At 45.2% G+C, this 15,388-nt stretch overlaps 2 protein-coding genes and 1 long non-coding RNA gene across 8 annotated transcripts; 2 read left to right on the top strand and 1 right to left on the bottom strand.

Moving 5' to 3' along the window:
- Nucleotides 1-659: 659 nt before the first annotated feature.
- lipt1 (lipoyltransferase 1) lies at nt 660-10,415 on the bottom strand. Of its 6 annotated transcripts, XM_083985544.1 has the most exons (5): nt 6,340-6,415; nt 5,173-5,371; nt 2,539-3,099; nt 1,827-2,048; nt 660-1,287 (listed from the first exon to the last, which is right to left on the bottom strand). In XM_083985544.1, the coding sequence occupies exons 3-5, from the start codon at nt 3,047-3,049 to the stop codon at nt 869-871; spliced, it is 1,152 nt and encodes a 383-aa protein (XP_083841670.1). In that variant the 5' UTR covers nt 3,050-3,099; nt 5,173-5,371; nt 6,340-6,415; the 3' UTR covers nt 660-868. The 6 variants fall into 6 exon arrangements, with proteins under 6 accessions (XP_083841670.1, XP_083841671.1, XP_083841668.1 ...); XM_083985545.1 differs by lacking the exons at nt 5,173-5,371; nt 6,340-6,415 and adding an exon at nt 10,371-10,415; XM_083985542.1 differs by lacking the exons at nt 5,173-5,371; nt 6,340-6,415 and adding an exon at nt 3,673-3,712.
- LOC310996252 lies at nt 4,628-7,974 on the top strand. The gene is made up of 3 exons (XR_014595893.1): nt 4,628-4,673; nt 6,220-6,444; nt 7,786-7,974. It is a non-coding gene; the product is annotated as an uncharacterized lncRNA (long non-coding RNA).
- LOC310996145 (transcriptional-regulating factor 1-like) lies at nt 8,132-15,387 on the top strand. The gene is made up of 12 exons (XM_083985494.1): nt 8,132-8,259; nt 8,798-9,571; nt 9,658-9,704; nt 10,150-10,252; nt 10,399-10,801; nt 12,259-12,316; nt 12,425-12,564; nt 12,654-12,757; nt 12,850-12,901; nt 12,992-13,077; nt 13,166-13,280; nt 15,007-15,387. Coding segments are annotated over exons 2-12 (1,629 nt in total). The 5' UTR covers nt 8,132-8,259; nt 8,798-9,052; the 3' UTR covers nt 15,009-15,387.
- The last annotated feature ends 1 nt before the right edge of the window (nt 15,388 follows it).

Genomic DNA, 15,388 nt, shown 5'->3' with positions numbered 1-15,388 from the left:
AAACCAAGTGGCTGAAATGGGCTTCCATAAAATAGAGTGGATAAATATCACATACAGGTGAAAAAAAAGAAGCTTTATCACTTTTGTTTACAAAGATATTATTGTTCTGCACAGTTAGAAAGAACTGACAAAATTAGATAGAAATCTAAAAATTGAAACACACATTTTATATATTTAATAGAGGGGGGGGGGGGCAACTTCTGCACTGACTTTTTATTTAAATTTATAAATTACTAAATCGCCTCAGCCACTATAAGAACTCTTTTATATTATTATTACCGGTATCTGCTGACCTTATTGATGATGTGGCCGTAGAGATGATGCCACTTACTTGGATCTGCGTTTGGTTCCAGGAGAAAACAGCGGAGTGACACCTCATCCCATTTCTCTCATCTTCGGGAGAACTGCGCATGCGTACTACCACTCTACGAGGTTAACCCACATTTCTAAACGGCAGATGCCTGATCAATAATCGCTAAATTGATTCATGGACTCTGTTAACTCGTTGGAATATTTAGTTTATATATTTTTCTTCTTTTCTTTGACTTATTTCATTTTTTATCACCTTGTAGTTTTTTTTATGTCATTATAAAAACATAACAAGCATAAACACTTCCAAAGTACATACGGAACAAATATATTCATGTTGATGTGTTCATGTTTTTATTGTTCAGTTTTTTTTTTGTTTGTTTTTATTAGAATGAAATGTTGTAGAAAATAAAACCATTTCTGTTTTTCATGTGGTCAGTTGTCAGTCAGTTGTCGTGTCAGTTGGTTCATGTTCGGCTTCACCTTCAGACTCAGCTTGTGGCTGTAACGACCAGTTCGGCCTCTGGGGGGCGTCACAGCTCTGTCCGTCTGTCTCCCCTCAGCCCATCACAGCCAGCACGCCGTCACACAGGTTGTGCAGTCGCCTCTGCAGCTCTCCGTCCTCCGACCGCAGCAGCGCCGTCACGGCTGCGGCCGCCGCGTGCGGACAGAACCTCCCGCCGACCAGCGTGTCCGCCAGCTCGCCGCTCAGCCGCCGAGGCAGCCAGTCCGAGGGCACGTCCAGCTCGCAGCTCTCCACCCGCCCGTTCCTCACCTCCATGTGCAGCCGCGCCGAGCTGCGAGCCGCCGACCGTCCGTCACCGTCCGTCAGGTCCACCGCCGTCTGGACGCTGAATTTCGGCGTCTTACCGAACGTCCAGTCCCAGCTGCGCAGCTCCGCCTCCGCACGGCCGAGCCCGGGAAACGTGGCGTCGTCCGCCGGGTCCACGAGGGTCGACGTAGAGCTGAAGCCGAACTCTGAGGGTCGGAGCGGAGAGAAGAGCTAATTAATGCAAAATTAATGCAAATGAGCGCATATTTAATTAGATATTGCCTCATATTTAACCCTCTTGTTGTCCTCCTGGGTCAAGGAAGGAAGGACAAAGGGAAAGAAGGAAGGAAGGAAGGAAGTGAAAATGAAGGAAAGATAGATGGAGGGAGGGAGGGAACAGATTAGGTCAAGGAAGGAAGGGAAAAAGGAAGGAAGGAAAGAAAGATGGAGGGAGGGAGGGAACAGATTAGGTCAAGGAAGGAAGCAGAAGGATGGACGATGGGAAAGAAGGGAGGAAGGAAGGAAAGAAGGAAGGGAAAAATGATTGTGGAAAGAAGGAAGGGAGAGAAAAAGGAAAGAAAGATGGAGGGGGGAACAGATTGGTACAAGGAAGGAAGGGGAGAAGAATTATGGAAAGAAGGAAGGGAGAAAGGAAGGAAAGAGGGAAGGATGGAGGAAGGGAATAGATGAAGGACAACTGGAGGGTTAAAGATAAAGTTCGATAAAACTTGTACTCCAGCCGTACCTGCGTTGTACTGGCGCTCGACTGCGTCTAGAAGCTCCTCCCACTGCAGCGTGGGGGCGTGGTCCAGCAGGTTGGCGACGGGCGAGGGGACGCTGGGCGTGGCGTTGCTAAGGATACCGGGACAGGAGGGGCGGAGCACGGCGGAGAGGGCGGAGCGGTCGGCGGAGTGGAGCAGCGTGCAGTGATGGTAGCACGACTTCCTGCTCAGCCTGGACGCCGTGCCTGGAAACGACAACGTCAACGACGTAAACACATGAAAATGTAACTGGACAGTTTTTCAATAAAGTTTTGTTTGAATGTTTGTCCCTGCTTATTTTGTACTCTACAACTTTAATGTATGTTTTTCTATCATGTAACACTGTCTCCATTATGGAATTTATCCTTAGGAGAATGCTGTAAACTTTTGTTTGCATTGATAACATTTTGCAGAATATTTATAATGTTTGGTGTAAATGATTGTGGAAAAAAATATATATATTTTTACGTGTGAAAGTCACACACCTCTTGTAAATTGGTTGATTGCTCACCTGGGTGTGGTCACCTACAATTATGATTTTAAAGAGCAGTTCTCTATCTGCATTGTAACACAGCAGTTTGAAAAAGAGCGGTGTACTCGAAACGTCACGTTGCCCATATAATCTCTGTTAAGGGAGCTTTTTATGGTGTGCGGATTTTCTATATGTTTTCTTGAATGTTTGTTATAAACAACAACCTGAGATCTTGTAGTGTCCGTTGAGTAAAATGTCAAATCTGTCGGTGGCCTGGACGTCCAGCCCGGGGCGGAGCCGCCGCAGCGCCTCGGTGACGACCTTCAGGTTCCTCTGGCGGTCGTACGCCTTCTTGGAGGTGAAGAAGGTCAGGTTGAGGTTCCCGAGGTCGTGGAAGACAGTGCCGCCGCCGCTCCGCCTGCGGGCCAGAGGGATCCCCGTCCGCCTCATGGCCGACAGGCTGCACTCCGTCCAGGGGTTCTGGTGGCGCCCGATGACCACAGAGGGCCTGTTCCTCCACAGCAGCAGGACTCCGCGCTGCGTCAGGTCCACGTTGGCGTCGATCCAGTCCTCCAGAGCCAGGTTCTGGAAGACGTCGGTGGAGCGGGACCGGAGGATCAGCCCGCCGCTGCTGCTGCTGTCGGACGCCATAAAGGAACTGGGCCTGGACGACTGACGCCTGCAAACAGCTGCGCGGTCTCTGAGGAGAGACAACGTCCTTCTGATGGTCATCATGATGTCAGAGGCAAAGAAACGCTCTGCTCACTTCATCATGGTGGAAATATCTAGAAAACACAGATAAAAACAATATAAACACAGAGTTGACTAAAACTAACATACATATTATATTGATATCTTTAGAGAAGTGGAAAATAATAAAATCTATGATCATGCTGTCAGTTAAATTCATTTTAAATTTAGTTTATTATGCGTTTTGTTTCTTTTTTGGGACTGTAAATAAAGTTACACTTGAAGCACAATGCAACATTGAATCAGACAGTTTGTGTAGTTCGTTTGAATCTCGTTAAACTTTGTTATTTACTAAAATAACAACTTTAAAAAATGTATTTTTTTTTATAATATTATATAATTATCATAATATAATATAAAATATTTTGTAATTTTCAATAAACGACGGAGATTACAGCGGGTGACGTCACTGTCCCCTCCTTCCTACACCGGCCGTTCATTAGCATTAGCATTAGCATTGAGCTTCGTCGTGTTTTTTCCGTTGAAATAAAAATTATTCAAAACTCAAACTTCAGTTTAGTTTGACTCGGACAAACAGCCGTTAACAAACCGTTTGACTGACACGTGTTTGAATGAAGCTGCGGACCAACCGTCGGTCTCGCGCTGACCTGACACCGGCGGAGCGAACGGACGGACCGCGAGGACACACAGCCGATCAACAACTTCCGCTTCCATCCTTCAAAATAAGAGCATCGACAATGTTACGAACAGAATTTCACCTGAAAAAAAGTGGAAACGCAGCGGCTTTATTGAAACTCTGTATTATTTCTATTTATGTATTTCATTTTTTACAACGGTTGGTCTTTTGTGCAGTTGTTGTGTATATTTGTACTACACACACACAGGGACAGAGTAAAATACACAAATAATTAATGTGTTTCCGGTTTTATTTTTGTAATTTGACTACCGGGTCCGACACCGTTAAGGCGTCGTGCTGCATTAACAAAAGGTTCCGACACCTAAGCAAATAAATAAATAAATAAATAAATGCAAATGTGATGAGTTTTCTATTAACTGAAGGTTAGGATATAAATCTTAATTTCTATTGTGAAACTGAACTGTAAAAACTAAAAACATGTGTGTCAAACTTTAAATACATTTAATGAACATTAAAGCAGCCGACTTTAATGTCTAATTTTACAAATCTTAACATTAAATTCTAATTAAAATTTCTGAATTTATACATTCAGGCTTTAAGAAGTTTATAAAACATAAAGTTTTATGTGATTATAATACACTGAACTGTTGTAAGTCTGCTTATAAACAGTGACCACAACATTAAAATTGAAAACTACAATAAAACTTAATTTATTGATTGTGTTGTGTTTAATTTAATGATCTCCTGTCTAGTTTTTAATTGTAATTACGTCGCCAGTTTGTCTGAGTGGTGGTTTGAACTCTTCTCTCTCTTCGGCCTCCAAACTCGTCATGATGAGGAAGAAGCAGACGATCAGAGAGAGGAAGAACATGTGACCACATCCTGACAAAACACACGCAGACACACATCGACACCCACACACACACACACACACACTCACTCACACCGATACACACAGATACACACACACACAGTCAGAGTCAGTGTCAGTCGGCGTCGGTGATGATTCAGGTGAGAAGTCCTTTTTATTTAGATTTAAATTCAAACTAAATGTTTATGTTAGACCAAAACTGTTACTCTGCTTCATTTAATCACTGATTGTTTCAACTTTTATTCACCGTATACAACAGTATAATAAATGTTATGGGCATTTTTGCTGTTAAACATTTTAGTTTAAGTTTTCTGCTTTAAATGAGGACGATGTTGAAGAGGAAATAAATGAGATGTCTCTTTGATAATGAGACTTTTATCAGCTCTAAACATTTGGAAACGACGGGGCAGTTTAACCTGCTCGCTAAGTGTTAAAAAAAACAAATAAATACAAAGAATATAAAATTAATCTGTTGATTTTCACGGCTGGAAACTCGTTGACGGTGTCACTTTAAGAGAAGTCGCGTTTTATTCGTCTCTGGGCGTGAATTCCTTGAAGTGACCTGTTATCACACGTTCACACTTAGTCACAGAGACGCGTCGGTTCAGCAGCTGCTGTGGTCGACGCTCAGCCACTCACGTCAGAGAGAGACCATCTTGAAATGGACTCACAGCAGCAGCAGCAGCAGCAGCAGCAGCAGCAGTGGGCCGCAGCGCCATCGCCACCGCGGTCACACCCTCATGATGACTGGTGTAGAGTTGAATTGAGTGACAGGTGACAGACTCATCGTCCACTACACAGCCGGTCACAGCTGCTTTAAACTTCACCTCATTTCATCCTGAACATCAACGGAAACAAAACAAAAAGAAAAAAGAAATAGTGCAGAGTTCAGACAGGTCGTGGAAACTGCGCCGAGGGTTTCTAGGTTACCATTTCCTGTCCGTTAGACCTTAAAGAGTTGTTTTCAAATGAGCAGAAGGTTGATAGATGAACCAGAGTCGATTCTGAAAACACAGATTCAACCTGAGAGACGCAGTTAAAGGGATGGTTCAACATTTTGGCAAATTGGCCCATTGTCATAATCCCTATAGTCATAGCAGTAGGTTCGTTACCTTTAATTGTCGGTGCAAGCTATTTTTAGAACGGCGGAGCAGAGCCGCGAGCTGCTCAGAGCTACGCTACGGAGGCTCACACTATGAGATAATAACAGAACGTTACCAGACGGAGTTGTTTTAGAGGGAAATTCATGCAAAACGGATGATGCACGTTGCCTTCAGGGACAGTTTTTCAGCAAGCAGACTCTGTTTTTCCCTCTAAAACAACTCTGTCTGGTAACGTTGTGTTATTATCTCATAGCGTGGTGAATGTGCAGGTCACAGCTTGTCCACCAGAGCGTTGTGGAGTTGTTGGATTGTGTATTTGATGAGTTTGATGAGGGAAACCAAGAAATCCCATAATGAGCCTCCGTAGCGTAGCTCTGAGCAGCTCACGGCTCTGCTCCGCCGTTCTAAAAATAGCTTGCACCGACAATTAAAGGTAACGAACCTACTGCTATGACTATAGGGATTATGGCAATGGGCAAATTTGCCAAAATGTTGAACTATCCCTTTAAAATAAAATGGAAAATAAAACATATAAACTTACTGTCATGTGATTTGTTTTTTTAAACTGTGTGTTTTCCCACAGATTCACACAAAGACGCCGTCAAGATAACACACACACACACACGTACGACCATGCACACAGACACACACGCTCTCAGAGTCGACAGGTGTGTGCGTCTGCGTGCCTGACATCATGTCTGACCTGTGGACGTTCTCCTCGTCCTCTCCTCCTCCTCTGGCCCAGTCGCCCCCCTTCGTCTCCTCCCCGCCGCCGTTCAGGAACCATGGCAACCATCCTCACCCCAAGGTTTGCTATTCACTCACACATTAAAGGGATAGTTCAGTTTTTTTTAAACACCTGCAAATAGGAGTTGTACTTGTAAACATCGCTTTTATTTTGCGAAAACCTGCAAAGGAAACGCAGCTAGTGTCCTCCTTCCAAAACCGCAAGTTGGATACCGACGCTTCCGATTGGCTCTCTCTGGTCAGGTGCCATTCAGCAACAATGGCGGAGGTGGAGAGGAACACATTCCTGTGTTAAGTTCAAAAAACACTTTGCAGAAACAAAGGTCTGAACATTACAGTGCAGAGCAAAGAGCGTTCAGTGTTTACAGCTGCTCTCACAGTAAAAAGAGGAACTGAAGTTGTTTTATTTTATCGTCTTTATGTTGACACACTGTCAGGTTGTAAAATGTAAAAACTATTTGATTAATCCGAGCTTCTGCAGCGAATTTTCAAATGTAACTAAAATCATGGCAATTTCCAAAAGCAACTGTAATCTAATTACACATTCTCCCCCCATAATATAACGGATTACAATTATATAGTACATTTTGTAATTAATTATTTACTCCCCAACGCCGCCCACTGCACGATGCGGCGGTGTTTCTAAGTGTGTGTGTGTGGGGGGGGGGGCAGAGACCTTTCTACTGCAGATATTATCCACCTTTTTCCGAACGTCAAAAACATAAGCCGGTTTTGCTCTTCCGGTGGAATTTTATGTTTACGTTTCCATGGTTTCGGTAGTCACGGTAAATGCATGGATTTTTTTTTTTTTTTTTTTCAATGAAAATCTGTAAAACGCATGATCATCACACCAGCTTTTAACAATGGATATCACACAAATTGACATCCATGTTAAAAGCCAGCGTTAAAGCAGAAGTAAGCGATCCGGTGGTTTTGGCTAACTTCCTGTCAGCAGATGGAGTTAGCAGCCCCCGCCCTCGTCCCTACGTCACCACATTCACGCGCATCCCTTGGCTGCACACACAGAGAGGACCGCCCCTTTATGCCGTTCTCTCTCCTCATTGGATAAAGGTTGTAGGATACAAGGAAAGTTTTCTCCTCGGCTTACAGCAGAGCAGAGTGACTGACAGACCCGAGTTTCAGACCAAACACTCTATAAGTGATTGCTGTCGGAAGATATAACTATTTAAGACTTATATTAACACAAATATTCCGCTTACTTCTGCTTTAATTATTTACTCCCCACTGCACGATGCACCGGTGTTTCTAAGTGCAGATATTATACTTAGTGGACATTTGTACCTCATTCATACACTTAAAAAAAAACTGAGCTATCCCTTTAACGCACTCTGATTGGACAAAATGATCTTGTGACTTAATTATGCACCTCCCCCCTCCTCAGGTATCCTCCCCCCATCACCTCACTCATCCTCAGGTATCCTCCCCCCATCACCTGGTAACTTCCCCCCATCACCTCACTCATCCTCAGGTGACCTCCCCTCATCATTTCCCCCATTCACAGGTGACCTCCCCCCACCACTTCACTCACCCGCAGGTCTCCTCCCCTCATCTCCTCTCCCCTCCTCAGGTCACCTCCCCTCATCTCCTCCCCCCTCCTCAGGTCACCTCCCCTCATCACTTTGTGCCCCAGTCCCCTCAGGCTCCTCCCTCTTACCCCCCCCTCCATCAGTCCCATGGATCCCATCACCTCCCTTACTCCCCCCACCCCCACCTCCTCCCGCCCCAACACCAACACCAGCACCAGCTCTCCGACCCCGGTCTGGATCATCAGCATCATCAGCATCAGAACTGGATTAAGTCAGAGTCGCCATCGGATGCCGCCGCCTGCCTCAACAGCTTCAGCTACGGCTGCCAGGTGAGAGCTGATATATATCTCTGATGAAAGGTTTTTATAGTTTTAAAATTTTCATTAGTTTTTCAGTTATGAGATAATAACACAACGTTACCAGACAGAGTTGTTTTAGAGGGAAATACAGAGACTGCTTGATGAAAAACTGTCCCTGAAGGCAACACGCATCAGTGGTTTTGCATGAATTTCCCTCTAAAACAACTCTGTGTGGTAACGTTGTGTTATTATCTCATAGTGTGGTGAATGTGCAGGTCACAACTTGTCCACCAGAGCGTTGAGCAACTTACCTCCTCTAAAACAACAGGTTAAAATATTATGACTTCATTGTTGTAAAATTATCACTTTTTTTCTCGTAATATTATGACGTATGACGAATATGATGAAGTCTGTGAAAAAAAACGTTCTCAACGTTAGTTATTACATTGTTCATTTTCGTTTTTATTTAGTTCTCGTTTTTTATTTCAGTTTACTGAATAGTTTTTACTCTGCTAGTTTTAGTTTTCGTTTTAGTGAACTATACTAACTCTGCTCTGATGTGAACCAGAACCCGGCTACAGCTCATCTAGACCTCCAGCACCAGAACCAGAACCAGAACCAGTACAACACTGGTGTGAATGACACACACAGACTGCCTTACAGCGCTCACACCCTCCTCGGCGGCGGCGGTGTGTATGGGCCGGGTCAGGATGCCTGGGGGGTCGGGGGGGTCGGGGGGGCTCTGGAGCCGTCTCTGTCCCAGCTGCAGTGCTCTCCGCTGGGCTCCCAGTCCGGCGCCGGGGGCCTGGGCCGCTGGAGCTCCATGGACTTCAGCTCGCCGCCGCCGTCTGCCCAAGACTTCTCCAACTCCCAGTTCTTCCCCAACGACAGTTACCACGACAACGGCGCCACGCAGGCCTTCTGCAGCCCCACCACGCCGGGTCCGAGCCCCCACCACCCCCACACGCCGACCGTGTCCAGCCCCGCGGAGAGGCTCAGCTTCCACACGCCGCAGCCGCTGAGCCGCGACCAGAACCTCGGCTGCTGCCTCCACGAGCCGGACGGGTTCGAGTCCCACCAGAACCAGACCGGCCGACGCCCCCCAGCGGGTCAAACCGAGCCGATCCAGGACCAGACCAACATCTTCAGCTCCTCCTCCTCCTGCTGCTCCTCCGGTGGCGTCGGCGGTTTAGAGAGCAGCTTCTCTCCACAGGGAGGAGGAGGCCAGAACGCCACCGCCGCCCAGTCCCCGGGCCTCGCTGCTGGGCCCGGCTGGAGGGAGGAGTGTGGAGCAGGAGGAGGAGGAGGAGGAGGAGGAGGAGGAGAACCAGACTGGACCTGGGTGTGTCTGATAAATCTAAACTAAAAGACTATTTGTTCTTCCTCCAGAATCGACCTGAAATTAATTGAAATCTTTTTAATTTCCAGATGAAACGTCCTCAACCTGAAAACAGCACGAAGCCTCTGGACTGCAGGTGACGACCATTTATTACCTCATAATATTAATATTTATAACCATTATTTTGGTTGTCAACAAATCTATCGATTATTTTCCAATTAGTCGATTAGTCACGATTATTTTGGCAAATGAAAAACCTGTGAAACATAAGTTGTCATTGTAATGAAACATAAATTAATGAAATTATACAATATTAAAGTGCAGAAATATGACGTGCAAATATATTATTGAATCTTTTTAAAAGCTAATGTATCTGTATTCATCTCTGTCACTGCTGAAAATGTCTTTTTGAAATGTATCATTGTATTTTATTGTATCTAGAAACAGTTTAAAATGCTTAAATTTCATGTCGGCGAATTTATTATTATTTATTATTGTCCATGTAATCTATTACTTGCAGTCTTGAATCTCTGTGTGTGTGTGTGTGTGTGTGTGTGTGTGTGTGTGTGTGTGTGTTGCAGGCTGCTGTGCACGGTGTGTAAGAGAGACTTCAGGAGTCTGCCGGCGCTGAACGGCCACATGCGCTCTCACAGCGGCTTCAGATCGGCGGCGTGGGTGAAGAAGGTCGGTGATGGGATGGATGTCACGGTTGCTTTTTATTTTCCACAATTAATTAATCGTAAAGTGAACAGATGTTGATGTTCCAGATGTTTCTCATTAAGTAAAACGCCACTTTACTCACTCTCCTCTTCCTCCTCTTCCTCCTGCAGGGCGACGAGCCGTCTCCACCGGTCCAGCCCTCCGTCCCCGCCTTCGTCTCCATGGTGATGCCGGTTTCCGTCCCCATCCGGTCCAGAGGCGGGGCGTCCAAGGCGTGCAGAGGGAGCGGCCAGAGGAGACTCGGTCACGTGCCCGCGGCCACCACCAGAGCCGCCGCAGCCGCCGCCGCCGCCACCGTCCTCTACCGCAGCCTGATGCGCCCGCAGGAAGAGGAGAAGGAGAAGGGAGAGGTTAGGGATGGAGAGGCGGTCGTCAGGGGCGACGGTGGCCACCGAGGTCACTACACGCCTCCGCCCATGCTGTGCCCGCTCCGGGCGGCGGCGGGGCTGTTCTGCTCGCTGACCAGCAGGAGGCAGCAGAGAGTGGAGACGGTGCAGCTCCACAACACACACAGTACGTTTTCACTTTCTACTGTGAATGGAACCTGATGAGGACTGATGGGAACATTATGGGATGCAACTAATAAGGCCCTATCCACACGAAAACCCTTTTTTTCATCCGGTTGAAAAAAACGTATTAAAGCAGATATCAGCTTCACGGCCGTTTCGGCTAATGCTGCGTTCAAGGCAGGCTTTTGAAACCGTAAGTTACAGCTTCAAGTCACAACTACGACTTGGTAGCGTTCCAGGTAACCCGTAGCTCGTGTTTTTACCATCCTGTTGTCTGTGAAAGTTCCCTATAACGGCCACTCGTAACTTCCGACCCGTGAACTCGTACCAGATCGAACTGGTATGACTTCACAGGAAGGAAAAACACAAAGTACGAGTTTCCGTGAACGCACCATGAGTTAGCAGCCCCCGCCCTTGTCAGGCATCAATTGGTCCTCGTGCTACGTCACCACATTCACGCGCATCCCTTGGCTGCACACACAGCCCTTCATGCCGTTCTCTCTCCTCATTGGATAACACTTGTATCCCACAAGGAAAATTTTCTCCTCGGGTTACAGCAGAGCAGAGTGACGGAGAGACTCGTGTTTAGGCTGAAATACTTCATGTAAGTGATTGCTGACGGAAAATAGGACTATTTAGGACTTATATTAACAAAAACATTCCACTGATATCTGCTTTAAAAATGCAGATTTAAAGATAAAAAAGATAAAGATAAAAGCTCTGGCCACAGTGAATATTGAATACTTTTAAAAACTCTGTATTTATTTTGACGTGTGGACAAGATAAACGGATATTTACCAGAGACGTTCTATATTTGTCACGTTGCGCGCCGCAGCTATTATTTTAATTAGCTATTTCCTCTCTCTCACCACTCTCGCTTTGGTCAGTGGGGTTATGACACGTTCTACGACAGCGTTTATGCAATATTTTAATACTTAATACATAGAATATTTAACACTAAAAACTCGTTTTTGTGTGGATAGGGCCTAAAAGGGAAAAATCCCACAAATGTGGAAGTTCAGAAGCGGAAGAGCAGCTCGCCATGGAACCTCAATTCGGAAAAAAATCTCCATATAAGTGAACGGGAGTCAAAATTTTATTTGTAATCTGATTGAATTGTTTCATGAGACAAATCTCTGACCTTCCTGTTTAAAACATCGTTTCATGACAAGAAATCAGCAGTTGTTCGTAAAACAGCAACGTACACCACCTGTCGTTTGTCTGGTTATGGATTTTATAACAGTTTTACAACAAACTGCTGATTTCTCGTCATGAAACAATGTTTTAAACAGGTAGAGGTCAGAGATTCGTCTCATGACACAATTCAATCGGATTAGAAATAAAACTTTGACACCTGTTCACCCACATGGTCTCATGGCGAGCGTTACTTCGTCTCTCTATAACCTTGGCGCCACCTGGAGGCCGTTAACGACCCCGTCTCACATCTTGTTTAATCCACAGATGGAGTCGGCGACCTTGTTGCCGTGGAGACGACACTAACAACAGGAATTGATAAACCGTGAGTTAAAAACGCCACTTTTCGAAAAAAAATAAAACAATTTTAATCGTATCTTTATCATGTCGTAATCTGGTCACCTGGTAACCCGGAGCTGTCAACCAATCACAGGCGGATCAATGTGGGGCGGAGCTTCCAGGCTGAAGTCCCTCCCCTACGGCGCCGTAAGCAGGTCCGCTCCGATTCCCAGAATGCACTGCTGGTGTGGACGCCGTGGGAGGAGCTGGAGACGCCGGTCAACCAGCAGAGAGGTAGAGAGACAGTTCCTTAGCAACAATCATGAGTTCCCGTCGGTTTTCTTTTTGTTTTTTATTTTAACCGACACCGTTGTCCCGTCCAGTCGCGGCTCTGCTGACGATGGCTCGCTCCAGCGTGGTGCCGGGGGGCGGGGCCAGCCCAGAGCACGCCCTCCGCGTCCTATCAGAGTGCAGAGGAGACTTCCTGGTGAGATCTCATTGGCCGCTACGAACCGAGACCATTCAGAAAAACTCTGCTGATTCACTGACGATGGGTTTTTGTTTTTTCCCGTCTCCTAGTCGACGGTGGAGAAGCTGCTCTCGTCGCCTGGAGCCGCCGCCGCCCACACAGGTCCAGTCTTTAATAATAAAACACACACACGGGTTTCAGTTTGTGTTGTGTGTTGTTGACGTGTGTGTGTGCGGTGTGTGTGTGTTCCAGGTGTGAGCTGGAGCGCAGCGGAGATGAAGCTGCTGGTTAAATCTCTGCAGCTCCATCACAAAGACTTCAGCAGCGTCCAGAAAACCGTGAGTCTGCTTTTAGTTTTTTATATATTTTATATTTTTTGTGTGTATTATAATAATAATGTGTGTGTGTGTGTGTGTGTGTGTTCAGGTGCGGACCAAGTCCCTCTCTCAGTGTGTGGAGTTTTATTACCTGTGGAAGAAGAAGCTGGGTCTGAGTGTGAGGACGCCGGCCGGGCTGACCGTCACACTGCCTGAACACAAATGTAAGAACCTGGTTGTGATTGTTGATCTGTTCCTGAGTTTAGTTTAATTTAATTTTAGTCACATTTAGTTTCATTTAGTTTAGTTTAGTTTAGTTACTATAATGCATTTTACAAATATTTGTCCTCATTCCACAGGAAAGTACAACACGAGTCATTAAATTTGATTTTTAATTAATAGATTCTCCAGTGTGTCGCCAGTTTATCTAAAAAAACACCTGTGTCCTTATAGTTTTAACTCCTACGTTTCGATTCGTCAGTGAAAACTATAAAAAGAACAACTGCTGTCACTTATCTGAAGAAACCAATGCATGTAGATAAGATGTGACAGTGTAATGCAGCTGTGAGCAGATGTTAGACGTCATATATCTGTTAACACAGTGGACACACATGAATGGAGGCTGCTGCACTGACACATCATCAATAAAAATAAAATTAATAATGGATTAAAACAGCACAATAACAAATGAAATAGTGAGATCAACACTTATTAATAATTAAAACTTCATTGCGATGTATTTATAGTTAGTAATTTGTCAGAAAGTTGAATTTCCACACCGCAGCAACAAGTCCGCGAAGTGAGCGCGAGTTCCTGTCGTCGAGTCGATGGTTCAAAGTTTCAGGTCACTAACTTGAGTCGGTGTGAACACAAATGAAACTAGAGGCTGAATGAATAAAAACCACTGAAACCAAATTCCTGTTATCTACACACACACACACACACACATACACACACACACACACACACATCGAAACAGACACTTCCTGTCAGAGGCGTCACGTTTCTGTACAAACGGTGACTTGACATTTCAGATAGTTACCGCGCTTGTGTGTGTGTGTGTGTGTGAGTCTGTGTGTGACTCTAATTTTCCGTCACCGTTGTTCAGATCAATTCGCTCGACCTTATTGTGTTTTATCGGTTTCATTAAGATTTCCATCAGTGTGATCCACTTCTACTTCCTGTCAGTTGAGCTCAGTGATTCTGTCAGATTAGTTAAACTAAATTAAACTCATCACAAGAGTTTTATTTATTTATTTTTAAGTCTGTGTTGTTCAGTTCGGTTTTTTTTTCCTAAAACATTTTTACACAGGATGCACCAGTGAAACGTACAACTCTTATTTTGAAAATCACAGGAAGTTAAGTCTCACTTTCAGATTTTAACCGTCAGGGCCCAGCAAAGTCCAAAACCAGGTCCCAGACTGACTGAGACCAGGTCCCAAGTCGAGTCTTAAACTAATGAATAAACGCTGAGTGGGGATCAATAACACTGAGTCGGGATCAATAACGCTGAGTCAGGATCAGTAACGCTGAGTCGGGATCAATAACGCTGAGTCATGATCAGTAACGCTGAGTGGGGATCAATAACACTGAGTCGGGATCAATAACGCTGAGTCAGGATCAGTAACGCTGAGTCGGGATCAATAACGCTGAGTCAGGATCAGTAACGCTGAGTCGGGATCAATAACGCTGAGTCATGACCAGCAGGTGACCGGTCAAAACACACCAACACACACAGGTTGTCGTAACATTGATGCGGTGGTTTAAAACTAATTGATGATGAGTCACTGGTTACTTAGCAACGATCTGATCTACACTGATGATGTTGTGTTGTGTTGTTTGTGCTTGTGTTACCGTGGTGATAAACACTCACTTATCTTCGCTCTTTTTTTCCCCGTCTGCTCGCTCCTCTTTTCTTTCTCTCTCTCTCTCTCTCTCCATCATCATCAGAGGTCATCATCAAGTTCCCATGATGCAACACGAACCACCGGGGCCAGACTGAAGCGACACACTACTGCTGGTTCACACACACACACACACACACAAACAAAAACCACACACACACACACACACACACACACACACACACACACACACACACACACACACACACACACACACACACACACACACACACGTACACAGAGGTTCAAGTGTAAAGACTGTGGTCAGTTCACTTCCTGGTTCAGAGCTGAAATTCTTCCACCACTTCTTTAAAACCGTGTTTCGGTCGTCGTATAATCTCTCACATATTTATTCCCAGCTTGTTCTAGTAAAAACCTAGAAAAAAAAGAAAAAAAAGTTGTTGCATTGTTTTGAATAAAAAAAGAAC

The sequence above is a fragment of the Trachurus trachurus genome (genome assembly GCF_905171665.1).
Source record: "Trachurus trachurus genome assembly, chromosome: 2".
In the NCBI taxonomy this organism is placed as follows: Eukaryota; Metazoa; Chordata; class Actinopteri; order Carangiformes; family Carangidae; genus Trachurus; species Trachurus trachurus.
The sequence above is the reverse complement of the archived record's forward strand: the minus strand, read 5'-3'. Positions and strand labels throughout refer to the sequence as shown.

Coding starts and splice junctions, on each gene's coding strand:
- lipt1 (XM_083985545.1), bottom strand. CDS start 3,049: ATGATGACCATCAGAAGGACGTTGTCTCTCCTCAGAGACCGCGCAGCT. Junction 2,049..2,538: donor CGGACACTACAAGATCTCAG/GTTGTTGTTTAT, acceptor TGTCGTTTCCAG/GCACGGCGTCCAGGCTGAGC. Junction 1,288..1,826: donor CGAGCGCCAGTACAACGCAG/GTACGGCTGGAG, acceptor TCCGACCCTCAG/AGTTCGGCTTCAGCTCTACG.
- LOC310996145 (XM_083985494.1), top strand. CDS start 9,053: ATGGACTTCAGCTCGCCGCCGCCGTCTGCCCAAGACTTCTCCAACTCC. Junction 10,253..10,398: donor CGGCGGCGTGGGTGAAGAAG/GTCGGTGATGGG, acceptor TTCCTCCTGCAG/GGCGACGAGCCGTCTCCACC. Junction 13,078..13,165: donor TCAGCAGCGTCCAGAAAACC/GTGAGTCTGCTT, acceptor GTGTGTGTTCAG/GTGCGGACCAAGTCCCTCTC.